This window comes from Euleptes europaea, chromosome 16 (assembly GCF_029931775.1).
Source record: "Euleptes europaea isolate rEulEur1 chromosome 16, rEulEur1.hap1, whole genome shotgun sequence".
Classification (NCBI taxonomy): Eukaryota; Metazoa; Chordata; class Lepidosauria; order Squamata; family Sphaerodactylidae; genus Euleptes; species Euleptes europaea.
Genome location: NC_079327.1, coordinates 20917842 through 20945635, shown reverse-complemented (window position 1 = coordinate 20945635; position 27794 = coordinate 20917842). Strand labels below are relative to the sequence as shown.

The 27794-nt window shown below is 41.0% G+C and overlaps 1 protein-coding gene across 1 annotated transcript in view; it reads right to left on the bottom strand.

The window, feature by feature from the left end:
• The window catches only part of IPO5 (importin 5), a 45258-nt gene that overhangs the window by 4436 nt on the left and 13028 nt on the right, over positions 1–27794 (bottom strand). The window contains exons 7-23 of the mRNA XM_056861713.1: positions 26599–26721; positions 25379–25499; positions 23533–23620; positions 22533–22639; positions 14381–14505; positions 14209–14298; positions 13953–14126; positions 13453–13671; positions 11913–11996; positions 10704–10836; positions 10506–10627; positions 9889–9985; positions 8305–8477; positions 7262–7373; positions 6273–6328; positions 2824–2946; positions 1804–2023 (exon numbers count right to left, since the gene is read on the bottom strand). Of these exons, the coding sequence (XP_056717691.1) occupies positions 1804–2023; positions 2824–2946; positions 6273–6328; positions 7262–7373; positions 8305–8477; positions 9889–9985; positions 10506–10627; positions 10704–10836; positions 11913–11996; positions 13453–13671; positions 13953–14126; positions 14209–14298; positions 14381–14505; positions 22533–22639; positions 23533–23620; positions 25379–25499; positions 26599–26721 (2167 nt within the window). The remainder of the gene's footprint in view (positions 1–1803; positions 2024–2823; positions 2947–6272; positions 6329–7261; positions 7374–8304; positions 8478–9888; positions 9986–10505; positions 10628–10703; positions 10837–11912; positions 11997–13452; positions 13672–13952; positions 14127–14208; positions 14299–14380; positions 14506–22532; positions 22640–23532; positions 23621–25378; positions 25500–26598; positions 26722–27794) is intronic.

The window sequence follows — 27794 nt, the reverse complement described above, 5'->3', positions numbered from 1 at the left end:
AAAATGTTTCATAAGTGTTTCAGTGGTCCTGCAAATTCCTTATTTTTCCAATGGAAAAATTGAAAAAGAAGTCCTTAGTCTTTTTGATGCTGTTCAGTGAGTAAAAACCTGTCTTAAAAGCTTTGCACTCATTTTAAGTTCCCCTCCCCAGCTATTTTTAAAGTGCTCCCCCAAATTATAACGTTTCCAATGGAAAAAAATATAATGCTATACAATTTGGGTAAGTAAAACCTTGCCTGAAAAAGCACTTCACTTACTTTAAAGAATTTTTTTGCATAGGTTTTTTCTGTGCTGTCTAGTGTCCTTTAGGAAAAACTGAAAATGCATCCTTGTACTCCCCACCCCCAAATTTTGTTGGTCCTTGCATCACAGAGCCAGAGTGGTGTAGTGGTTAAGAGCGGTGGTTTGGAGCGGTGGAGTCTGATCTGGAGAACCGGGTTGGTTTCCCCACTCCTACACATGAAGCCAACTGGGTGACCTTGGGTAAGTTACAGCTCTGTTAGAGCTCTCTCAGCCCCACCTACCTCACGGGGTGTCTGTTGAGGGGAGGGGAAGGTGATCGTAAGTTTGAGTCTCCCTTAAGTGGTAGAGAAAATTGGCATATAAAAACCAACCCTCCTTCTTCTTCTTTAACTGTGGTTGCCCTGGATATAAAAACCCTACAGTATCCTATGATAGTTTCTTGATATGCAATGTAGGTGATATTGTGAGCAGCAGTTGTGGCCCCTTTGTTTGGCAGAAAACCCTATAGACTTTGTGCAATCAGTGCACCATGATTAGAACTAGCAGACAGAACTGCCATGGTATTGCTTTGGCTCTTGGTGACGTCCCACTTCACCAGATTGCTGTCTTTCCTTTCTAAGTAGCTTATGCCCTTCATAATTTGAGAAAAAACATCTTCAGTTTCTTTATCAACTGTCCAATTGCCATACATTTAATTTAAATTTTTTTTCCTCGCCTTATCCTATGCTTAGATTTTTTTAAATCAAAAACAATTAAACCCACAATTCCCACAACAAAACTAAATAAAAGGAAATGTCAAATTATGATGCCAACAAAAATGTCTGTTTACCATTGAACAAGTCATAGTAATATACAAACAAACAAACTCTACAAAAATAACTAAGCCCCATGAAAGATTAGTCTTCTCTCAGTCAGGATACTGCAATTCTTCCAATAGCTTTTTCAAAACAACAGCTGGGTTTTACTATGGAAAAGGTGCAAGGCACACTTGGGAAATGAAAGACAACCACTAAGAGGAGCTATTATGGGGATCTACAGCTTTAGGTGTGTAGCCCCCAGGCCATGAAACGCTCTAAAGCTAAGAACTAGCACCTTGAATTGAACACCTAGAATCAGAAAGGCAGCCAGCAAAACAGCTTAGTATATTTGCCAATAGGCAAGCAACTGTGTTACTAGTGGCAGTACCCTGGGAAAGTAAAGGCTAACAAGGGATGCAATTAAAATAATAGAATTACAATTCAGACCATTAAAGATGCACTTAGTAAATTCAGTTTTTCTACATTCAGCAGCACTCATCACTAAATATGGAGCTCCCCCAAGGATGCCCACTATTAACAATCCAGTTACCTGTGAGGCTTAAGTGTAATTTAATTTTAGTAAATATATATGCTGCTTTTCCATTTAATAAATATTCAGCACGAGTCACATGCACAAAAGTAAAAATATAATGGTTAAAATTAGCATCAATTAAAAAAAGATTAGTCTCCTAAAAGATCTTTAAGTTTCACTATACCCAGAATTAGAAAGATCACATCTGGAAGATATTCTGAGCACACACACCTGTGCAGAAAGGCCGGTAATTGTCCCCACCAAATTGCGCCATAACTCCAACACCATAAGCAGCAGCTTGACGAACCTCTGGGCTGTTATCACACACTGACTGTAGCATTGGTCTCAGGAAGTATTCTGCATATTTGAATGAGGAAGGGCTACAGTGCTCTATGACATCATCAAACATGCATAAGCCCCACTGCCTGTCTGGCCACGGCCTATGTGGACACTGTGAAGAAAAATTTGAGACCAAATATATATATGCAACTTTTGCAATGATCATTTAAAGCAAACCCTCCTTCCCAACTTACCCCATCAAGGATAGGCAGCCTGAAGTGCCGTTTATTGCATCCTAATGTTCTTCAGAATCCTAGACTGTTACTTCTAGTCTAGCAAAACTATTTATCATTTATATAGCTCTAGTATGTTCAAAGCCCTGACCTGGATGGCCCAGGCTAGCCTGATCTTGTCAGATCTTGGAAGCTAAGCAGGGTCAGTCCTGGTTAGTATTTGGATGGGAGACCACCAAGGAAGTCCAGGGTTGCTGCACAGAGGAAGGCACTGGCAAACCACCTCTGTTAGTCTCTTGCCTTGAAAACCCCATAAGGGGTCGCCATAAGTTGGCTGCGACTTGACGGCACTTTACACAAAGTTTGTTCAAAATGCTTCACATACATATTGTGAAGCCCCAGCACTCTTCTATGGTTTATAAGTGGGACGATCACTGGTCACCTGAAGATCTGATACCATGTCAGCATGAAGATGCTAGCATTTACAGAGGAAAGACATTTTTCTTCTCTTTAGCTTTTGGCTATCTTTAATCTCTTGCAAACCATATTACTCTAAACCTACCTGAAGTAAAATTGTAACAGGACAGGTGTACCTGCATGATAAACTTTAGTTGTTCGTATGAATTTTGATCCTAAGAATTACTCTATTTGGAGCATTCACGTTCCCATTGGTAAGAATATCAATACAAAGCCCTTTGATCCCAAGTCAGCTTAATGCAAAGTAGCCCAGGATACTTACAATTAAGTTGACAATTTGTGGTAGCAGCTGTTCAAACCATGGTAACACCTTTGCTTTGTAGCTGCTGAATATCGAGTGCAAAATATCTGACACTTTAGTTAGAATATAGACATCGCTATCGTGCTGGTAAAGAAGAAAGGCAAGGAATCAAAATAATGCACTTGTATAGCTAACAATAAAAGCTCAGACTCAAACTGAAATGCAATTAGGTCTATTCAAAGGAACAACCTTAATTATAAGAATAAATACGTGCTCAAAGAGCAAAAGACAAAAATCAAACAAAATTCACAGTTACAGTATCCCAAAGGTAAGTATAAGTATACAATTTCTCTAAAAATTAAGTCGAGGTATAATAGGCCAAAAGTCCAAACATCCAACTGGTAAGTATGCACAGGCATTGGAGTAGTTATAAACCGCAATGGGCTTCCGGTAAAGTCCCCATTGGTATGGTATCAGCAATGGTATCAGTAAAGTAAATGAAAAGATCTATAAAGTGATGGGTCTTATGTTTTTCTGTATTAGCAGACAAACCAGTTTATGCCTTTTTCCAGCAGTAAGACATTTTACAATTCTTCATTACAGGGGGAAAGGAGAGAGGGTTTTAGCTTAGAGGCTGGTTACAAATGTTTATATGGCAGAGTGCTAGTTCTTTCTACCCACCTTTCTACCCTACCCACAGCAGACCCTGTAGCTACATCTGACCTGCAGTTGTCAAGCCCTGTCCAGCTCACACCCCTCTCTCCTGGAGCCAGTCGCCTGCATTTCTCCCCTATTAAAGCTTACTCTGGATTATCTCTTCTCAGCCCCACCCCACTTCCAAAAGTTCTCAAAGCTCTTATAGATGTGCAGACGTGATAACATGTGTAGTAAAATAAACAGGCTTCAGTGTTAATGGGCTCTTGAATTGGCCTGGGGTTGAAATTCAGTGACTGTTGATAACAGCAGTTCTACTGAATATGACAGCTTTGACAAATATCATGTATTTGCTTTGGTGTGGTTTATCTGTCTTATCAGCAATGGAGATTAGTACCACAGTCTGCAGACCAATCAAATGAGGACAGAACTACATGTATGCTGTGACTACAGCTTTCTATGCAGTCTTGAGATAAACCATTCTGCAAACAGAATGTACCTGTTTAAAAATAACTAAGTGGTACAGGGCAACCGAGCACCACTGCTGCTTCCAACGGATTGCAAAGATTTTGCAATTGTATGATCACTCATCCATTCATCTGCAATGCAGAGAGCGCACCCAATATGTATAGCCAAGTTACAATGCTACAGATTGTGCAAGCCATTTGCATGACCACAGTACAAAATACAACGATGAGGCATAGTTTAACATCAATTTCTTAATAGATCTCCACCAGTATGCTATGGGGGATTGATCACTGCACCACAAAATCCTCTAGCTACACCTGCAACCTTGAAGGTACTTAAGAGTGAGACTGGATCCCTGTCTGACAAAAACGATATCCTGAAAATGCCAACTGTGCCAAGGTTTTTAAAGTATCACTAAAATTAGTTTTGATGACCGAAGAACAGTACACTCCTTCTATCTGAGATGGTCGTCCTCTTCCACCGAGTGCACAGCTTCGGGAGGGACGCATATGGAGCAGTGATGGAGGTAGGGGACACCTACCTAGCCAGCCAGATCAGCCGAATCAACCCTGGCGATCAATGGGGTGACAGATGTCGCAGCCAGATCACCCTCACATCCAACTAGTTTTGATGAGTGGGATGGAGATGGATCTGAGAACGACAACTTATAGACAATAAATAAGCTGGCAATTATCTAGGTTTTCCTCAGGTGCCATTCCAGAATATGAATCTTACAAGGAAAGGATAACTTTCACTCAAGAAGACTCAGAGAAAAACTTGTTCTACTGAACTTTAGACAAGAGGTAATTAAATATTATTGTTCTGAGGTTGCATACAAATTACCCATGGACAGTGCTTTTTTTGTAAATAAAATGGGAAGTGCCTGCACTCATGTATGAGGTTGCACCGATTTCTATTAATCCCCACCTTCCTCTGCAGATCCCCACTAGGATGTTCTTGAGAGTCCACTCTCTTCTTTCTCTGGCTTAATGGGGCTGACTGGTGCATGAAGACCTGGACTTGGGAAAGCCCCCAAAGGAGGTGCTGGTACTTTGGGGTAAGGTGCAATTTCACATTTTCTAGATACCAGCTACTATTGTAGATGGCAGTTTTGGATGTAGAATAATTTGAGGACTGCCAGGCCAGTGTTTAGTAGTGAACCCAGCAAATTTGTCAAGGTGCAACACTCTAGGTCTGACTGATTTACATGCAGAGGGATATTATATTTGCTTTAAAACCTCAAAAAGACCAACTCAGTCTCCGCAACCTATCATCAACTAATTTTTGCCATGAACTCCGAAAGCCATCTCCAAAAACCATGAAGTAAATGCTCTGGAGAATGAAGAATTTTCAGTCTAAAAGTAAATGTTGCAACCCAAGCTTTAGCTTCCAAAGACGGTTTCGCAAACTGCAAATAAATTGCTGGACCAGAGTTACGTGTTGGCGTGTTGGGCATGAAACTTCAAAAAGAAATAAAGCAGGAATCCTAGTTCTCATTAACTTTGGCAATAGTCAATGGTACACCAAATAATAATAGCGGGGCTAATGTAACAGCGCTGAATCCATGTGCTGGTCTTTATCCAAATTTCTTTTGAAAACTGTGAAGCAGAGTGGATAAAAGTACAAGGACATCAATGTGTCAGCTCACAGCTACCTGTCATCTGAAACCACACAGACAGCATCAATGCCACGAAGTATTAGCCTACCAGTATCTCATTCCTCATGGCCTCAATGAAATCTTGTCACACGTCTTCTGGACGAGCTTCTGGGACATGAATCACTGACAAGTACTGCTTTGTAGGCTTTTCAGCCTTTGACTTTGGAACATCACTTGCTTTGACAGGAAGTAGGACAAATTTGCTTTGTTCTCAGGCATGCTGATGGACTGATGCCAATTAGCTAACATGAGAACATCATGATTATTTATGATCCGCCTGATTGGCACAACTCTGCTTTTTTTAAAACAGATGCCTTGCAGGTACCAGCAACAATCTATCAAATCTACCTGAGTTTGGTCACAACTAGCTAAACACATTCTTTGTAAATCTGTCTGCCAAGCATAAAAATATAGCACATTCTGTAAGTCTGCCCATTTCCTGCACAAGAGTTTGCCTACTTAGGCAGGTAAATGTACATAAGACACCAGACAGCTGCAACTGGACCTCCAGATGTCTTTAGTTTTCCTCAACAGCTGCTTCCAGGGACATATGATGTAGGAGCACCTCTCCCAGAAGGCAACATGCTAAATGGGCATCTCTACAACTTTCAATTCAGCGGCATTTCATACAATATAAAAAAGTTTTCAACAACATAAGCTGCAATAACAAAAGTCTTAATAATAGACTTACTTCATCTTGCAGGGACTCTTCAACTTGCTCATCATAGTCTTCATCTTGCCTTTTCACTGTTCAAAAGTAAATTGTTAATGTATTATTAGTACAACTGTTTTCACAAGAGTTTAGGACTGCTGCAAGAAGACCTGCAGAAAAGAAGCTTAAGGGGCTTCTTTGGTAAACTAATGGATGGGGGGGGGGACCACAAGCATATTGTTTTAGTGCAGGAATATGTGGCAACCTAGTCTGAAATAAGGTATTAGAACATGAAAAAGCAGCATCTAGCTTTTCCTGCAAAATTTTTGTTGTGGTTTTCAAAAGGGTTTCGTACAATACATTTTTCAGAAGAAATTTGGGGGCTGGTATTTCAACACAGTGTGCCCTGACATTAGCTCAATATTAAAATATTCTTTTATATATACACACTGCCTGTCCATAGGCTTTAGACTTTTAGCCCATTCAATCTTAATTACTTAAGTAGTTATGGTCAAGATCCCGATATTAAAACTAAAGTACTTAAAATTAACTTTCAGACCAATCCTGAAGGGGGGGGGTACTTACAAGGCGCCTGGGGACGGTTCAACCGTGCCACCTCCTGAGCGGCTTGCAGCAGCTTAGAAAGGGGGAAAAGCTATTTTCCCCTAAGACCCGTGAAACTCACCCATAGAGTTTCACAGGGCTACGCCACCTTTTTTGCAAACGTAACTCAACACCTGCAAAAAGGGGTGCTCCCGGGCTGAAAGAGCTTTCCCCCCCCCCGGGAATGCCCCCCCGGACGTTGGCGCGAGGACTTTTGCCGGACAAACGCAGCCACGGAGGCAGTGCTGGCACCTGAGCCTCATACTGCCATGTGTCATCCCTACACCAGTGTAAGTGCCCTTGCACTGGCATCCATACCCACTTAGCCAGCACAAGTAGCATTTACGCCAGCGTAGGGGTCGTGCTACCTTCTCAGCAGCTCTGCCCCCCCCCTTCAGGATTGCTCGGTAAGAGAATGAGCTTACCTTGTCTTAACTCTTGATTTTTAAAGTGCTCCTCCAGTTTTCCTTTCAATATTCCCCCAAGTTCTTCAAAGTGTTCATTATTAAGGCATCCATCTCCCATCACTTCTATACACTAATGAAACAAGGTTTATAATCAACCTGAAGTTTAAGGAAGTTATTCAAACTGCTTCGACACCAGCCAGTTCCAGAACACTGTAAATGGTAAGATACCAGTTTCGTGAACTCAATGTCAAACTATCTGTAAGGTTCACGGTACTGAAAACGTACTACTTTACACGTCAGGAGCTGAGCACTGCAAAGAAAAACAGTTCAGCTTGCAGTATCAGTCTTTTGTCAGAAACTGTGCAATCTTCTCTACTTGGTGCTACTATGAACTGTTAGCAGAAAGGCAAAATACAGTTTAATGCTACTGAGCTGTATGAATTACAAATAAAGCATGTGTATAAAGTAATGCTTTATACCAATAATCCAAACTCAAATTTGAAATTTCTACAGAGAGGATTTCATAAGAAGTTTATTATCAGCTCTAGTTGATTTTCTGAGCAAACAGTGAATCAATCTTCAGCATAAATCTGGACAGGATTTATTTAAACAGGACTGTATTTTTAGAACATCTTGTTCAGTAAGAATGCATACAATTTAGGAGTATTCCAATAACCATTTTATCTTAAACATTTATTTAACTGACTCATCTGTTTTGTAGCAGAACTGGCACATCTGTATGAATCCAGTAATTCCATCTGAATCCTGCAAAACTGTGGAATTACAGGCACTGCAGTGAGTTTGCATGGCAAACCAAGTCTGTTTGCTACATGTTAGCTCCCAATGATATCACTGCTCCCAATGATATCACTGTCCTGGCCTTACAAAGATTCTCTGAAATCATGCTAATTCTCAAATCAAAGCATACACATTAAACAAACACCAACAAAATGAGACATAAGTAAATATTTGTGTCCAATGCATTCCTCCTTCTGTTAAGATCTTGGAAAATTCACTAGTACTAGAAGAAAAGAGAGGGTTTAAACCAAGTAAAGCATTACCTTGGCAAAAGAATGCATTATTTCTGAGAGGACATCTGAATCCGGTTCTGTGCCGATCGCCTTGATGAGGGCATCACACATAAAATGCCACATCTGAGTGAGATATTCTGGGCCACGAACTCTTGCACATTCCAAGAGCAGAGGCATCGATTCTGCAGCAGCCACACGCACACGTTAAATGTATTAAGGAAAGAAGTATTTCTTAAGTGTCCAGAGTAGAAATTATAGATTTCCTTCTGAAACTATGATGAAAGAAATCTCACTGTGTACCATCTTAGAACCCTAGCACTTGATTTAAGATCACAATTAAGCATGAAAAGCCTGTTTTGTTACTGTTTTGTCTGCATCCACGTATCATTGGATATTGCGGTATTGTTCTCTAGCAAAGAAAAAAACACAGTATAATGGGAAAATATTTTATTATATTCCACTCAAAAGATTTCTACATGTTCTGCACACTGCTTTGTCCAAGCAATCTAAAATAATACATAAAACAGAGAAGCCTCAACCATTTCATCTCTGTATGGGGTCAGAACATTCTATAGTGCCTGTAAAATACTTTTGCTATGCTCAATTTTACTGAATTGTCTGTCTTCAGATTTTAGTTCTCCATAACTATATATATTTTTTAAAAATCTAGGTTTTGTGTGTTATTTTACATCCCCTGATGAAGCAGCATGCAAAACATATACAGCTCTTCCCATGGAATATAGTATCTTCTCAGCGCTGACTCTGAACTGGTTTTTCTCTTCTCAGCGCTGACATTGGTGCAGCCCACCCCTTTCATAACTGTTGTTCTCTAGCAACCTTTTGCAACTGAATACTCCCCATGTGGACAGGGAAATCCACTTGCAAATGACTGTTACAGCACAATAACCAGTGATGTCTGGATAGCAGTCTTTGCTTCATTAACCAAGTCACACCAAATCAGCAAGTGATACCATATAAACAGTACTTATCCCTCAGACTAAGCTTTGGACCACTTGGAAAGATTTAATTTAGAGTCCATAGTGACTTGCATTTTATGACGTTTCAAAAAGACATACCCACCCTTCAATTTAATAGAGTATAAACTGCTGAGGGGCTTCCATGTTTTATTTTCATAGCTGGCAGCCTGATCCTACAAGCCTACTTCAGCTGCAAAACACAGGCCTTTGCGCTACAGCAGTTAAACTAAAGCAACATCCTGCATGGTTCAAGCAGCTGGGAGCCATTTGGACAGCATTTCAAGATCCTGGTCAAGTTACAGTCACTATTTTAGTTGTGCCTTGCCTCAATACTGAGATCCCACTGTGCTTCCAAGTATTTATAAAGGCTTGTATCCTCAGCCTTTCTTTCACTGGGCCCATCCATGTGAATGTGGTCCTCTGTGGCTAAATTGCACTTCCTCTCTTGGCAGGAACACTGAAAGCCCCTAAGTCTTGTGTTAGCAGAAGTGCTTAGTGCTAGAGGAATGCTCGCACAATCAAAAAGAGGGAAAGAGAGCAAATGGAAGCAAGGCTTAGGATCCAAGTCAAACACTGTGAAGACTGTTAACGTTAGAACTCCACAGGAGATCATGGAAACAACGTTAATAAAGGATATCATCGTGGAAATAGAATTTCAACAGCGGAACCATCAGTTTCACAACCTGCTCTGTGTACTCCACAAAACCTTCTTTCAGTTCTTTGGCATAGCAAACCTAAAATACACAAAATTCTGTTAGAACTGTTAAATAAGCAGCAAGCATACATGACAGCAGGAACTGGCAAACTGCACCTACAAACCTCAAAACAATACAGGTAGAATTCCCAACATAAATGCTGAGGAGCAGTTTGCCCTGATCCAATGGGATTCAAGGAAGGCATGAAGCCCCATTGGGTGTTTAGAATTTTTAGCAGCCAATAGGGAGGCACGGCTGTGTGTTACATGCTAGCCATGCCTCCCTGGAGCAGCTATCACTGTTAGGACTGCCGAGTCAGCCAATTCTATCCTTCTTTCTGCTCCCCCAAGGCTGGAACATTTCTGCATTCTCAAGTGATGCCCCAAAGATTTAGCTAAACCCACCCACAAAAGAAAATGCACCGCCTTTTCCGGCAATGCATTTTCACGGTCTATGAGTTACATTCAGCTTATGTGCTGCCACTTACCCAGCTTCAGTTCTGATTAATACTGCTTTCTTTCAAAAGTGTGCCATCAAAATAGAAGACCCTAGTACTCACCAACATCTGGCATGCAGTTGCTTTTTCTTCAAGGCCTGCGGTTTTAATACCAAAACTCTGCTGGTCTCCAAGATTTACAAATTCCCAGCCATCATCATCACTCATGTTCTCCATATCTTGTGCTACGGAGGAAAAATAATTTTAGAAATACTGTGCCATTCCTTACGAAACAAGCTTAGAACAAGTGTCAGAACTTACTGTCTAGGAGAGCCACTTCAGGCTTAATGGACGCTGTTTTCATTAGGGGGCCCATAACAACAGGAAGATATTGCTGGAATTCTTTTCCAAGTATCTTGCACATTCTAGCCCATGCAGAAATCATGTAGGATATCTGTAAGTTAACAGTTTTTGTTCACTCCCTTTGCTTTCTGGTATACTGACTACAACGTTGCGATACCGCCCAAACACAAAAAGTGATATTAAATCCACTTTTACAATTAACATTTATTCAGGCTGTACATTGAATTCCCTATTATTAGGAACCAACTTATATCAGAAAGTTTAACATTACTTTGCATTTATACGTAGCTTTGAACATGCAGTTGATGCAATCTTTTTAACACAGTAAGGTAGATGTTTATCCTATTACAGATGGGGGAAGGGCAGACAACAGCTTGCCTATGCTCATCCTAGTGATTATATAGGTGAGACCACAATCAATACCTCTTAAATTGTAGCTCACTCTTTGCCATTATGCTACATCAGCTCTCAGTCAGAGTTTAACAAATCACAAAAGAAAGCTATTTTTACCCCATTCTTTGAATGGGTTTTGGATACTGTACTTAATGTACAGAAGTACCCATGGAGCAGAAATGCACACACAATTGTTGGACAAAGCACGTACTTATTCTGGCATCCTCCAAGAAGAGGATTGTCTGTATATTTGCACTATTAGATAGGTATGTGACTATTAAATGTTAACTTCAGACAGCAATAGGACAAGTGAAAACTCCATCTAATAACAAAGTCTTGCAATTTAGTCATCCAACATGGGCTGTGTGTGGAATTGGAGAAAGATCATGGGCTCACCATCCCAGCCTGATCTCCTATATTTGTTGAACTATTAACTAGCTTGTTATCTGAACTAGTAACAGAACTATCCTCCCCTCCCCCAGTATAGTTACTTACAGTAAAAAAAGCCATCTTGAATAATGCAGATTATGTACAGCACGCACAAATGGAGTCCTGAATTTTAATTCATTATTAGTTGAAGAAGTCACTTCCCAATAATAACCCATTCTTCTGCAGATCCTATTCAAAGTCTGTATCCTCACAAGCATTTTGGTCAAGGTACAGGTTTGCCGTCAACATAACCAGCACACTGATACATTGCAAGCGATAATCTAGCAACCAAGGGATTACAATGGGCGCTTTCATCACTGGAAGTACTAGAGGTTTCCAACATACCTGAGGATCATCATCTTCCAATTCATTGAAGGCTGTTTGTGTTTTCAGCAACAGCTGCATCACATCTGAGGCATCTTGCATGAACTAGAAAAAGCACACAACCAATCAAGTTATGGTAGAGAACATTTTCCATTTCCCCCCCATCTTCATGCTGATACCTCTGACGGTGGTGATTATCTACATGTGCCTGAATTATTAGAACTTCTATGGATAAAGTTAAAAAAATAAATAAAACAAATGGTCTTCAACAACCATAATAATTATCCACTACAGCAAAGAACATTTAAGTTCCACTGACTGTAACAGAATTTAAGTATATCAAGTCCCTACTAACCTATGAAAAAAGGGGGTTGGATGTTGATATATCTGTATCAAAAAAAGATGGAATAAGGGAAGGGTTCATCTGGATCAACTGAAGAGGAATGTAGCAAATAAGGTTACACAACCCATCACCTCATCCCTCTCTTGTAAAATGATCTAAGCATCAGAAAAATGAATCTGGTAATCTAGGAGTTTATCAAGTTTTTTTAAAATATATTTTTTATTGCATTGGAGGTCATTTTACATCTCCATACCTTTATAATTACAATTTACACTTTCCTTCTTCCAATACAAATTTTCCCCTTCCCCTCCCCCCACGGACCAATCCATAATATCATATTTTCAGCCATGAGCATAGCCTTTTTAGTTTTACTAAAGTCTCTTCGTTGGCTTCTCCTCTTTTCACCCAATTAATGTATGGGTTCCACCTAGTCTTCAATTCCATTTCTTCTGTTTCTCCCATCGTCTGTTGTTTTAAGTATCCCAATACATCTGTTTGCACATATTCGAACACATAATTATTCCACCTGTCCATAGTCCACTTTGTTTTATCTTTCCATCCAAAAGCTATAACTGTGTGAGCCGCTAATATCATCGCTTTTAACATCTCTTGTTCACTCTTTTCTACCTTCTCACAACCCATTATTCCCAGGAGTTTATCAAGTGAGAGAACTCCCAGTTGGTGGAAACTTACTAAAACCAAGAGGAATGGCCCCTTGACTTTCTTTAATGAACTGCCTGCCTTAGGAGGATTATCAAAAAGAACTGACAGTAGTATCTAAGTGAATGTGACTAATTTATTTTCCCGGTTTGTAAATGGTGTTCCTGGAAATGGTCCTTCCTGATCAAATCTGGCATCAAGTATGAACACCAAAGGCTTCAACATTTTATAGTTCCTTAAATGCAATCTTGTTTCATTTAGCATGCAATCTTTGTTATATAATTTAAGATGCCTTAAAAAACCTGGAACTCATGGAGAAAATCTGAATAAGCTTTACTAGGGCCATTTTAGTATGTAGCAGAGAACAATACCTGAAGACTTCAGGAAAAAACCTGAGCATAGCTAAAATGAATTATTTTCAGTTTTTACCCCACCAGTTTTAAGCTACTGACTCTTCCATTCTAACAAAAAAAAAAAAATTATACCTAAATGAAGACAACCCTGGAAAAAGAACCTTTAGCTGTCCACTTAAAAGCTAGCATTCAAATTTAAACTTACCTTCTCTTTACCGACAGCAAGGCCGATCAAACTGATACATTCTATAGTTTTTCCTCTTAACAGCCTAAGTTCCTTCTGCACAGCATTCTCTACAATGTGCTTAAGGGAAGGCATAAATAAATCATAGTATGGAACAAATTTCTCTTCGGCTGTATCAGCAACAGATGCAATGGATGTAACAACTTGCTCCAAAACCAGTTTAGTGCCTTTTTCTATCAGCTGGGGAAGAAAAAAATAAAGAAGTTTTAAAACCTTTTTTGAATATCAAGAACAAAGTAGTTCCAAACTACTTCTGCCTAAATATATCATTTAGAACGCCTTAAAAACCTGGAACTCATGGTGAAACTCTGTATTAGCATTACTAAGGCCATTTCAGCATGAAGTAGAGACCATCAGAAGACCATAGAAAAAAACAGTATGAACTGGTGAATACAAATATTTTAATGCACTACTAGCAAAAACTAGCACTGCACCCACCATCCACCAAGTAAGAGTCTTACCTCCTGTATTTTTAATACCATAGTGGAATGCAGATGCTTCACTAAGTTATCTAGATAAGGAATTAGTAGTGATTTTGGACAATCTTCAGTGAAGTTGATCAGTGCAGCAGCTGCATGAGCCTGAACACGTTGGTTGCCTTGATCTTCCATGGTCAGCAGAAGAGCTGCGATGACCTACAACACAGATAGCTACCATGAGAAAAAGGTTCCAAAATAATCAAAGCCCATATACATTGCATAAATATGCTGTGCTTGCCTTTTCGTGGAATTTTTTCTGGAAGCCTGGTGCAAAGTCTGTAGCCATCTGACCAATCGCATTACAAGCTGCGTATCTCACTCTTGGGTGCTGAAATATATAGCTTTAATTAGTAAATTCATTTTAAAAATCAAATACAGATTATGAGGAAGTTAAAATGTTTTAAACTTACAGGATCCTGGAGGAAAAGCAAAACCAGATTAACTATTTCGTTCAGAATCCCCTCCATCTGTTGATGACAGCCTTCACCAATAGCCGACAGAGCCATCAAGCCAGCATGCCTGTACTTCCAGTCAGCTACATTGAAAGATATTAAATGAAGTCAACATTAGCTGCAAAGGGCAAGTACCATCCTTTCTACTTTCAAACCCGATATACCAAGGGAAGAGTTCTCAGTTACTTTTAAACTACTAAAATACCAATTTTGAGTTACAGAAATAGAAAGGCCCAGATGTGTTACGAAGCAAGAAATCAGTTAAAGTGAAGAAAGGCTCTCAAGTTTATTTATGCTGGTGTTGGAATCTACTCAATTTGACTAAAGCTTACTGATCTAGAAAGCCAAATCTACGGTACTTTAAAAACGCTGGCCTGATTTTAAATGAAGTAAATAAATAAATTTTATTACATTTTAATGTTTGTATTTTAACAGTTTATGTAATGGATACTGGAAATGACAAGTTCAAATATGCACCTATTTTCCCCTTTTACTCTAATTCTAGGGCCAAGCTGCAAAATGATCAGAACCTAAAGCCAGAAACTTAACATGGTAGCCTACTCAAGAGGAAGGTGGATAGGCAACAGATGTGCTGTCTACCATCCCCTGACTACTAGGCAACTGTCTGGGAAAACCTGATCTTGTACAAAAAAGATGGGCTCCACCCGAACCAAAATAGAACAGACTACTGCTGTTTTTCAAAAAGGACACAGAACACCTTTTAAGCTAACTCCTGAGAAAAAGCCAAGAGAATCTAGATGGCATATGATTTTATTTTATTAGCATTTTTAGCTTCTTTCCTCCAAATCTGGACTCAAAGTGGGTTATAGTGATAATATAAAATTGAACTGCCATTAAAACCAACATAATGTAACAAAAATAGGTGGCAAGGTCAAAAACCCTTGTGATTAATTCTACTTTCCAAAACTAGCAAAAACTCATAGTGGAAGCCTTTCCACTGCTAAAACAATCTAATAATAACCATCCTAGCTACTCAAAAGGAAGGAACAACCAGTAAGTCTTGCTCTGGGATCAGGGCTTTCACTTAGACGCTGACTCAGAGAGACAGTCGTACAGGTGTTAGAAGGACTCATCTGTACCTAAGGGATGACAAGTGAACTGGTCTGGTCAATCTAGATAGGAACAGGTTAGAACTGGACAATGAGAGGTTGCCAGGAAAAGAGCCTTGGCTACTTACCGTGAAGGCTTCTTCTGCTCAGAGGGACGAAGGGCATCTTCATTATGGGTGTTTCCTTTTCCTCTTATCTCGGGAGGCAGGAACCAAATATTTAAATTTTTCTGACCTCTGAGGGTAAACGCCCCCTTGTGATCAGTTAAAGACTTTCCGAGCCTTATATATTTAAGATAGACTGAAGAAACATGTTAGTTATAATTCTATACAAGAAATAAGTTCCTAATAAACATTAACGATGAACCTTTAGGATAACTATAAGTCATGAACCAACAAACAGCGTTTAACTTGAATTGAACGTCAACTGGAAGTTAGATGTAACCATGATTACCTGTAATTTTATTTTATTTGTTTTATTTATATTTTACTGACGTCTGGGCGGGCAAGATGCCCTTCGTCCCTCTGAGCAGAAGAAGCCTTCACGGTAAGTAGCCAAGGCTCTTTCTCGCTCAGAGGGAGAAGGGCATCTTCATTATGGGACATACAAGAGCTGTCCCCCGCCCTTGGGAGGGTTAGACGTCCTGAAGTATACTTTGAAGTACTCGTCTGCCTAAGGCGGCATCTGCTGACAAGTATAGATCTAATTTGTAGTGTCTCACAAATGTGGACACCGAGGACCAAGTTGCAGCCTTACATATCTCTTCCATAAAGCACGGCAGTCGAAGGCTGCTGAAGTAGCCGCACTTCTTCCCAAGTGGGCAGTAACGCCCGCAGGAGCAGGTAGGTTACTTATTCTATAAACCTGTGTTATGTATAAGGTGATGGTCCTACTAATGGATGCCTTGGACATATGCTTGCCCTTGTCAGGTGGTGAGATATGAACGAATAAGGAGTCAGAGTTCCTAATAATTTTAGTAAGATAAATGTAAACAGGTAGTGCCCTTGTTAGGTCTAGCTAGTGCCAGGCCTTCTCCTTAGGATTCTTGGGGTTAGTGCAGAAGATGAAAGCACTATGTCCTGCTCCCTGTGAAACTTGCAGCTACATTTTGTCCTATCTCAGTGATTGGTTCGAATGGTAGTTGTGTGAGTGCTGTCAAAGCTGTGTGCAGGCTCTAGTTGTGAACCTGTGTCTAACAGGAGGAGCTAAATAACTGACGCCCCTTAAAAAGGCTTTTATGTGATGGTGTTTGGTTAAGCGGTATCCAGATACCTTGGGTACTATGGTAGCTATAGATGCCAGTTGCCTTTGTAGAGTGCAGGTAGCTAGCCCTAAGCTCTGTCCCTCCTGATGGCTTCCTTGTTGTCAATATGGTAGTGACGGCCACCGGGCTATAACCTAGGGCTATAAGTCATCTCCTTTCAGTGCCCATGCGGTCAGTTTGTACCACCCTGGATTGGGATGGCATATTGGGTCTTGTAGAGGGAGATCTTGTCTGTCTGGAAGTCTCCAATGGTTCTGTATGGACATCTGAATTATAGATGGGAACCACGGTCGTCGCAGCCAATATGGAGCTATGAATCTGACTGATGCTTTTTGAAGTCGTACCTTTCTCAATACCCTTGGAGGGAGGGGGGGAACCCGTACAGTAGGTCGTGTGGCCCTGGTGACATTAAGAGGTCCATTTGTTCCACCCCCTGTTGACGGTACATGGAATAGTACCATGGCAGCTGGTGGATGATGCTGGATGCAAACAGATGAATCTGTGGCGTGCCGAATCTCTGAGTAATAAGTTGAAAGACCTCTGGATGTAGAGACCATTCTGCCTCGCTGATGTCCTGTCTGCTGAGCCAGTCTGCTTGTATGTTGACTGTGCCCTGAATATGTTCTGCTGATTTTGATGAGATGTTGGACTCGGCCCAAGGAAAAATGTAGTCGCTTCTGAGGATCATCCTGATTTCTAGGGCACTGATGTGAAGATTCTGTTCTTGATGGTCCATGTTGCTTGAGCCATTGTCCCTTGAGCGTGGCTTCCCAACCTGATAGACACGCGTCCGTGAAGATTTGAATTGGTGTTGGACGGAGATACCAACTTCCTTTCGTCAAATTCTGAGACTGAAACCATCATACTAGTCTTGATCTGACTTCCTCGGTCAGGATGAGATTTCTGTCACTTCTTCCTTGGTATGTCTCTTTGGTATGGCCTTAAGAACCATTGAAGAGGTCTTGCTCGTAAGCGTGCCCCTTGAACTGTGGGAATGCATGCAGACATGTGACCCTTCAGTTTGGTCAGGGACATTAGAGAAGGCGACCGGGAATTAATCGCTTTCTTTGCTAGAGATGAAATGTTGTGGATTTTTGTCCACTGGAAGGTATAAGGAGTTTGTCAGTGTGTCTATGTCCATCCCCCATCTCTCTCAATCGTTGGGATGGAACTAAGTGGGTCTTTCTGAAGTTGATTATGACCCGTGTTCTGTTAACCTCTTCAGAACTCTCTCTGAATGATCTATGCTCTGCTAGTTTGAGCTTGCGCAAATCAGAATGTCGTCTGAGAAGGGTGATTCTCACGCCCTCCTTGCGCAGAGATGTGACTGGTGTGTCCAGAACTTTGGTGAATACTCGAGGAGGGGCGATGATAACCCGAATCGTAAGGCCCTGAATTGGAAGAGGTGTCCCTTGTACGGAACCGAAGGAAACAACAATGTGCCGGGTGTATTAGAATGTAAGAAAATGCTTTTCCCTGAGGACCTGTGTGACTGACTTTAGTGTCTCCATCCTGAAGCGCTTTAATGGGATAATCTGTTCAGAAACTTGAGGTCTAGGATGGCTTTCCATCCGCCGCCTTTGTTGGGAACAGTAAAGAATACTGAATAGACTCCCAATGTATGCTCTAATGGTGAGACTGGCTCCATCGCCTTGATGTCTAAGAGGCCTCTGAAGTTCTATGGATTTTTTTTTTTTTGGGGGGGGGGAATGTTGGAGATATTACTAGTCGATGTGAAGGAGTGTAAGAAAAACTCTATCTGATAGCCTTGTGAGATAATGTTTGTGACCCAGAGGCCTGGTTGGGAGGTGACCACTGACGGTGTAATAGGCTGAGCCTGCCTTCCACTGACTGGTGGCTGGCGTCACTGTTTGGTTGGGCGGTCGGGTTTATCCCCTTTATTGCCCTGGAAGGTGGAGGATTTTGGAGATTTATTGAATCGTCCTCCTTTACTAAAGGAGCTGCGATTCTGGTTCCGGTGGTTTCTAGGTTGATCAGGTCTGTATCTTTGAAGTATATGGTATGCACGAAAGGACATAGGGGGAGTGATCCCTTGGATTCCTTGCGTAGAAACTTGTCTTTGGTCTCCACTGATATGGGGACCAAATTGTCTCCAAGCAAGGTCTTTCCCTGATACAGGAAGCCCATAATAACCAATTTTGATCTATATACTCCGCTTGCCAGGGGCGTACCCAGAGAGCCTTTCTGGCAGCTGAGGCTGTGGCTAGTGTTCTAGCTGCATATGACATGTTATCTAAGGAGGAATCAGCTAGAAAGAATACCACTCTCGAAAACATGGATGACATGGTATCTAAGGTAGAATCAGCTGGAAGGATACCACTCTCAAAAAAAAAACATGGATGCCCTTCTGGCATCTGATGCTGCGGCTAGTGTCCTAGCTGCATATGGCATGGTATCGAAGTTCGAATCAGTTAGAAAGAATACCACTCTAAAAAAAAAACATGGGTACTCCTGTAAAGGCGTTTCTTTCTTCCTGTGGAAAAAGTTGATATAACTTCCTAGTCCAAATTATTGCCGCTCTGTATACTAGGGCAGATGTGATAGAAGCGCTTGATAGTGAGTGCCAAGGCCTCTGAGCATTTATGCCTGCTAACTCTGCCTTCCTATCTGTAGGGTCCTTAATCATGGCAAGGCCATGTAACAAGGTTGAAGGAGTGAAGGCAGTGACAGGTGATTCTACTGAAGGCACTTTTAGAATTTTAGAAGCACCGATAAACCAAATATAAAGGCTTCCTAGAGGCTGTGGAGCATTGTATGGGTGCCATTGGTTTCTCCCGCTCTGCTTTCAACAGAGTTAGAAATAATCAAGCGCTGGCACAAACCTATCTGGAGTCTTTTCTCCCACTCTGAGTCCTCTGAGAGATCAAGAGTAGCTAGGTTTTTATGCCAATGCAGAAGGAAATCTTCTGCGTTAAATACTATAGACAGTCTGGGTACCAATTGGCAATTTTGGGACCGTGAATTAGCTTTCAGCGCTGCTTAGGCTGGCCAGCACGTACTCTCTTGGTACTACTTGGACTGGTGATTGGCTCACCAGGATCTCAGGCAGAGGTCTTCCACATCACCTACTACCAGAATTGGCCCTCTGCATGCCAATCCGACGCTCTGCCACTGAGCCACAGCCGTTCCCCTGCTTTGGCTGATATTCTGCCCTTTTAGCAATCAGATTACTGTTTGTGGTGCTGGAGGGTGTGATCCCTACGATCCCTGTATGGATGGGGCAGGATAAGGAGGTTGTACTGCCCTTAAGCCATCTGAGAAGGCGTTTTTAATCAGGGCGGAGAGTTCTGCTCTTATAGGAGTAAAACAGGCTGCATCTATGAGGGGGGGGGCGAAGTCACCTTACCGGCAGTCGATGTCTCCGTTGATGCTTCCCGTCCTTGAATAATAATAGGCGAGCCGCCTGAGGACGGAGCATTGCGAGGCAAAAAGGCGAGCCGCCAGCCTCCTTCATTTTCCCCGTTTGTGCAGTGTGGGAGAAGTGGCTATAGCCGCTGTGTTCTCCTGGCTGCTTCCCGCTGCTTCCCGTCCTTGAATAACAATAGGCGAGCCGCCTAAGGACGGAGCATGGCGGGCGAGGCAAAAAGGCGAGCCGCCAACCTCCTTCATTTCCCCCGTTCATGCTGTGTGGGAGGAGCGGCTACCGCCGCTGTTTTCTCCCGGCCGCTTTCTGTTGCGATCTGGCAGTCGCGTCTTTCAGGCGCGGCAGAGCAGCGTGCGTTTTGCAGCAGGCATTTGGCGCGCTTGTTAGCGGTCGAGCCAAGCCGTTTGTACTTGCCTGCGCCGTTCTTGCCGCTTTTGCCTTTCCCTTTTGAGTTTTGGTCCTCAGGTCACCAGAGTGACTGTCCGAGGGTTCATCTAATTGTAGTGGTAAGGCCACTAGCAGGCTAGGGTCTAAATTGGCAGGTGCTATATAGCTGTCCTGATGCCAATCCGCCATTTTTTTTTTTTTTTTTGGCGGGAAAAGACCCTTCTGAGGAGAATAGGCAGAAAATTAAGACAGTAAATAGAATTGAGTAGTAGATTAGTTAGGTTAAGTTTAGGTTTGTTAAAATAAGAATATTTTTAGGTCTAATAAGTAAGGTTAAGGTTTCTCTATTATTTCTGTAGCAGAGAGCTGCTAGAAGGCTGCTCTCCCGTTCAAGGCAGGAAATAGAACTGATCACAAGGGGGCGTTTACCCTCAGAGGTCAGAAAAATTTAAATATTTGGTTCCTGCCTCCCGAGATAAGAGGAAAAGGAAACACCCATAATGAAGATGCCCTTCTCCCTCTGAGCGAGAATGACAGCCATTTAAAGAGATCAAAGGGCTCTAGGGAAAATGTACATTCTAGCAGGTATTGGAGAATGAAACAATTTACTGTCTAAGTGTTTATAGGCAAATGCTAGAAGGTTTTGAAGATGGGAGAACTGGAGTGCTTGGTGTTCAATCCGAGCAGATTTAGTGGGAATTTTAGAAATCTGATGGGATCAGGGGGGAAATAAAATCAACGGGATACCATTAGCACTGAATATCTGCTACACAGGAAGGACAGGGAAAGAAGTGTCAGTGATGGAGCAGCTTTGTATAGCAGAAAGAGCAAGTGTCCAGTAAACTAAAAAATTTAACACTCCTGCACAGAGTTGCACAACCAAAAGGAAAACAGCTCATTTTTTAAAACTGTCATTTTGTAGACAAGAAAGGAACGTAGTCTCTGGGAGTTTTATATGCATACGAAGTATACACAAGCATCAGCACAGTTCTATAGTATTTATAGAACACTCAGAACTATCAATCCCTGAACCGATAAATTCCAACCGGCAATTTTAGAACTGCCATTCCAGCCTCTGTTTAAAAACAACTTAGCAAAACAGAAACTAAAATGCAACACAATTTTTCTTTACTTTGGTGGTTTAGATTACTCGCTTTGCTTATTCCAGCAGCAAAAGAAAGTGCATGTTAACAAGCACAATAAGAATGGTTAAGTATTACCCACAGCTCTTGAAATGTTTAGGGTCATGTTTTAGGTTCAATGATAACTTTTAAACATTTGAAAATAGAAATACAACCATAGCTCAGTCCAGCAAATTCAAATAGATTGATGCACGCTTCAAAAGAACCAAGACTAACTTGCCCTATTCATCGGTTACAGGATGCTATTAGGAAGAAGTCAAACTGTGCAGCAATACTGAATGACCAGAGAGTTGTTTCCCAATACTCAAAAGCCATATACACACTTTCATGCAGTTATGTAAATGCATAGTGGGATTGTGCCTGCCTTGCTCCCAGCCTCCATAAAATAAAAGATCTTGTGTTGACTACATTTCTGTCTGCACACACACTTAGGGCTTCTGATTTTGGAAAGCAAAGATGCCATATTATCAAATATATTCTGTGTTCACAATACAACAAAAGGTAGAACATGGCAAACAGATACAATCCTACTGCCCCACTGTGTGCTTAGACAATTTAAATCTGAAAATGGCATGTTATGGAAAGGAACCACTAAAAGCTAATGAATCTGTTTCTGGGACTTCTTAGACCTTGGACAAGAAAAATTCATTGGCCAGAACGACAGTTTGATGCTCTGGCCCCAAAAGATGTACACAGGGGGTGATCACTACAGGAAGTTCTGCACCATATCCTCCTTTCTAAATCCCAGCCACTGCCTGTGGTCACTTAAATCCATCTTTGGTAGTACATTGTCACTGATCACAACCGTAGTATCAGACAAAGCTGGAGCAAATGTTAACAAGTCCAGAATTAAATGACTTACGATTTTGAAGCATTTGCATAATATGCTCTTTTATCATCGGCAGAACAAGTTTCCCACCAAGGCCACATGCCATTCTGTCCAGAGCACTCTCACCAGCAACAGCATTGCTGAAGTTAGTTTATTAATTAAAAAAAAGAGAAAAAAAATCTGAGTCCAACATTCAGGAGAATACTGAAGATAGCAATTTGTTTTATTCATTTAAGTATGTTTCTTAGCATCTTGTGTCACACAACAAACTAAATAAATAGTTAATGTCAACGGACAGTGGTCTTTGAACATGTACAGCTATTAAAAACTGTCAAAATCCATCTGCATAGGTTTGATGTTAAACTTGTTCCTTGATTATGCTTGTCAAAACACTACACCTTTAAAATGCTGAATTTCGGGAGTCTGTTAACAGATCACACATTGTATTTAAGATTTCTGGCCATGTACAGCTATAATCATAAGGATGTCAATCCCAGGAAACCAACTTTAATTGAATCTCCTGCTCCTAATCTATACATTCTACCTATATGGATTCTGAAAGTTGGAATTTCAGGCAACAATTACTACTCTCGTCCATTATGAACCTCAAACATGCAAGCATATAAACAAATTATCTAGTAACTATGATATTCGTTTTTGTTTTCTTGCATGGAGAATATTTACAATATTTACAAAGTACTTACCAAGGAAACAAAGATGTATGCTAAACACAGTGAAGTACTTTTGGCAGAGTGTAACTCATCATGCTTTAATGGCTGTATCAATAAATTTGAACAAACCACCCTTTTAAAAATATAACAGTGTGGTACAAACTAGAGCCCTCATTCAGATGTACACCTACCCTCTTGTATTCTTAAGAGATATCTATGAACCCACTTGGTAGTCTGATGGCCAGCCTAACATTGCTCTAACACAACAACCGACAGTATCAAGACAAAGCTTGGAGTGGAGTGAACCCTCCAGAGATGTGAGCAACATTAACATCTTATTCTTTGTAAATCTATTTGTTTACCTATCAAAGTCATCATCTTCCAGCTCATCAGAATTCGCCCAATCTTCATCCTCTTCTAGGTCAACCATCATTGCTAACATCTGAGGAACTAAAAAAGATTTACCAATGTCACCTATGACCTATTGGACAGCAGCGATTCGTAAGATTATCTAATCTCAACAGTCTTAGATCCCAGTAGAATGCTGGTGGTAACAGGACATCACATTTACTCAGTCCAGCCACAACATGGACTAACACCAGCTTTTTGGGTTGCAAAACACTATGGCTAAATTTTATGATTCACAGGGGCATATAATCATTCCATAGAGAAGAGACTAGTGCTCAGTAATAAAGCACATGCTTTGAGTGCAGAAGGTCCCTAGTTCACTCCTTGGCATGCCCATTCCTTTTAAAACCAGCCATAGCTTTTCATGATCCACACAGTTAAAAGCTTTGCTGTAATCTATTAAACACAAGCTGATTTTCTTCTGAAATTCTCATATGCTCTAGTATCCAGCATAAATTTGCAAATATGATCTTTAATTCCTCTTCCATTTCTGATTCCAGTTTGAACATCAAGCATTTTTGTCCCATACATGGTAATGGACTTTGTTGTAAGATTTTGAGCATCATTTTACTCGTATGAGAAATCAATGCAATGGTCCAATAGTTGCTGCAGTCTTCCATGTCTCCTTTTTAGAAACTGGAATGTAGATTGAGCGCTTCCAGTCTGTGACAGATTGTTTGGTTTTCCATATTTATTGGCATACTCTTGTTAAGATTTTGATGTTTCTCATATGTGCTCAGGCGCTAGGAAATTCCACTACACACTGAGAATCACTGGCCTGCTATAAACCAAGCCTATAACATACATGTAAAGGGAATGTTATGATCATGCAGTTTTCAACCAATTACTTTAACAAAAATACCAAAAGAATCCAAAGGCATTATGAAAACCAAATATGCACAAATCTGAAAGCTTGACAGAAAATATGATTCACATAGTTAATCCTATACTGCATTAAGGGGGAAACTAGCCATGGTTTCCCATGTGAAATTAACATATCTGTAACAACAAGTAGGGGAACCACAGAGACTCGCAGGGGGCATCCCCTCCCCACACTATTTCCCCCATCCCTCCCCCTGGTAGCCCCCTACTTTCCCCTGCTTCCTTTCCTCTAATCTTTTAGCCTTTTCAGTAACTCCCACCCCCACCTCTGACTGACAGAAATCAGCGCTTGGAAAGCTCAGCAATACTAGAAGGCTGAACAATCCTCATAATCTCATATTATCGGGAGCCTGGAGCAGAGGCAACTAAGGCTACTGTTTGTCAAAAACATCGTTAAAAAGGAGCAAGGGACAAGAGAAAAATGGGTGAAAGTAGCTTGCTAACTAGATACTATGAAAATAAAAATATTTCAAGTTAGCCAATGAACTATAAAATGTTAGAAAGCTGCACAGAGTGCTTGAATATCTGTCTGGAGACGTGTTCATAATACAAGCTTTATGATCATATAGTAGGAATATAGCCATAGGTGGCAAGAAAGGGAAAATGTAGAAGTCTTAGGAATAAAATAGAGAAGGGAAGAATGCTGTAAGCCGCTTTGGGTCCCCAAGGGGAACAAAAATGGGGTATAAATGAAATTAACTAATAAATCTCACTCCTTTCCAATTTATTTATCTAACCCCACCCACCCACGTTTGCTGATAAGCACCACTGTGCCCTTATAAAAATAGCTCTGCATGAATGGTAGTGGATCAGAGACACCATCTTTTAGTTACTTTACAATCCAGCCAAAGATATCTAGAACTTCCATTTTAATTCTGATTATACTTTATAGTTAAAACGATCCAAGAGTTTACTTACTAGCTTGTGCAACAATGTTGATATGTCTTCTCAGCATAGCAGCAGCAGTCTCAGATAATGTAACTATTACTTCAAGGGCCAGCTGACGTTGCATATTACTGAGATTAGTGTCTGCACACAACTGAAACAGAGACATAGTTCAGAACTTTAAGACTAGACCAGATAGTCAATGGCCGATTATGCATGCTCACTTTACCCTTCTTTATTCCCCGTTTCAGCCAGGATCAAAGCAACCTGGGTTGGGGAAAACTGTATGCATTGGCTTGAACTGTGTGCAAATCGGGGGCATGAATACAGGAAAGCAGTCTCCCAAGTTCAAATCAAGTCCCACCCCTTTAATTGATGGTCTGTGATTGGCTCACCTCGTGAAAGAACATTTCCTTCCCCCCAGACCCAACTGTCGCATAAAAAAACATTTTAAGAACAAAAAACAAAAAATGGAGCCATTTGAAAGAAGGGGGGGGGAGGCGAAATCCAAGCCTTATTTTTAAAAAGCCTTTCTTTCTCTCAGAAAGAGCTCCCAGGAAGCAGGAGGCAACTGAATCCCTGCCTCTTCATGATTGGCTGTGAGAGATGCCAATCTTCGCTGCTTCCCCTGTATGGCTATCAGCAAACAGAACAGAAGAGGGGTTTGGAAAGGGGGCGGGGAAAGCTCAATGCGAGGCAAGTATGTATGTATGCACACTCTTTGGATCTGGTTTCAGCTAGGAAAGACCGTTTGACTCCGGCAAGAAGAGGAATGGGAAAAGCAGAGTTCGTTTAAGGTTGAAACGGGGTTGAGCAGAAAAGGAATGAGGTAACGTGCATTTTCAAAAACTTGATCCTGGCTGAAACAGGGAATGAAGGAGGCTAAACCTACCATACATAACTGAGCAATAACTCAAAACCCCAAGCTGGGGGGGAAGAGCAGTAAACTTCTTAACTTCAGGAATGTGCTTTTGTGAAAGGAACAGGACTATACCACTGGAAATAGTATGTAACATTTGTTTGCTGTATGTATTACCCTACTCTCACTGCTTTGTTTTTATACTTATCTAATACCACTTCCTCATATCCTGTCATATACTTTATGGTTGTTTCAGACTGTTGTAGTCCTAGTCCTATTGCAGTCCTTGTTAGATTTCTCATCCTAATAATTGCATTGACATACCCCATGTAATCCATCTAGAGCGTCAGTGAGAAATACAAAAAATATAACAATAAAAAAAAATCAGACTTACCTTTAAGCTTAGCTGTAAAGTAGCTTCTACGTTTGGACGTAAATACTTTGGAACCGTATCTGCAATCTCTACAAGGGACTTTAGGACTGAATCATCATTTTGATAACAAGATTCATTTACTACCTGTAAGAGATTACAATCAATATTTTTAAAAATGTTATTTAATTTATATTCCGCTCTCCCCTGGCAGGCCAGGCTCAGGGCGGCTAATATCATAATATAATATATACCAATACAAAAATTTTAAAACATAATTATAATCACAAAACTGTCCTAATACATGGTACTACAGATGGTACCTAATTCATCAATTTCATCTTTGGGAAAAATATTCATAAACCCAAAACTGACAATGGTGGCTGATAACCCACATCAGAGAGATGGAGACAGAGAAGACTTTGTTTATATCAGCCTAGGAGTCACCTGAAATGATCTAATAGCAGACCCAAATATGGCCATGGGGCCTTTAGTTCACTCACTGTTTCACAATTAGTGGGGAGGTTGCAGCAGAATGACAAGATATAATCCCCAAAGAAGCTTGCAAATGCCTCACAACTAGCGGACAGATTTCGAATATTTTGAGAATCCTCTGAAAGGGATATGAGACCGAATTATCCTAAACAATAGTGCCGGGCAAGAGCTCGCAGATGCAATGGAGATCACATAATAATCCTTCTTACCGGCCTTCACTGCCATCTCACAGGATCTCATAAATGCCCAATAAGATGCTCTTGTAACTTCATCGTGATTACGCCACCAAGCTCGCTCTAGTTGTCTAAGCTCCCTTTTCTTCTCCCTTAGCCCCACGGTATACCAAGGGGCTAATTTGGAACGGGGGTGAAGAGGACGTTGGGGAGTGATCCTATTGATGGCCTCAGAAAGATGGCTATGCTAGTCATTTGTCAGCACATCCAGTGAACCGCCAGGAAGCAGAGCATTCTGGAAACCTACTGGATCCATAAGTTTCCATGGGCAACTGTAAATCTGCTTGGCATCCACACAGGAGGCGGTTAGAAGGTTCAAACAGACCTTCAGAGCAAAATGGTCTGACCATGGTACTCTATCCCTAATAATCGGACCTATAGCCACACCCACATCAAAGATCAAATCCAGCGTGTGGCCTGCTTGGTGTGTGGGACCTGATACATCCTGGGAGTTCTAGTGTTGCCATGGATAACACTAGGTTTGAAGGCAAA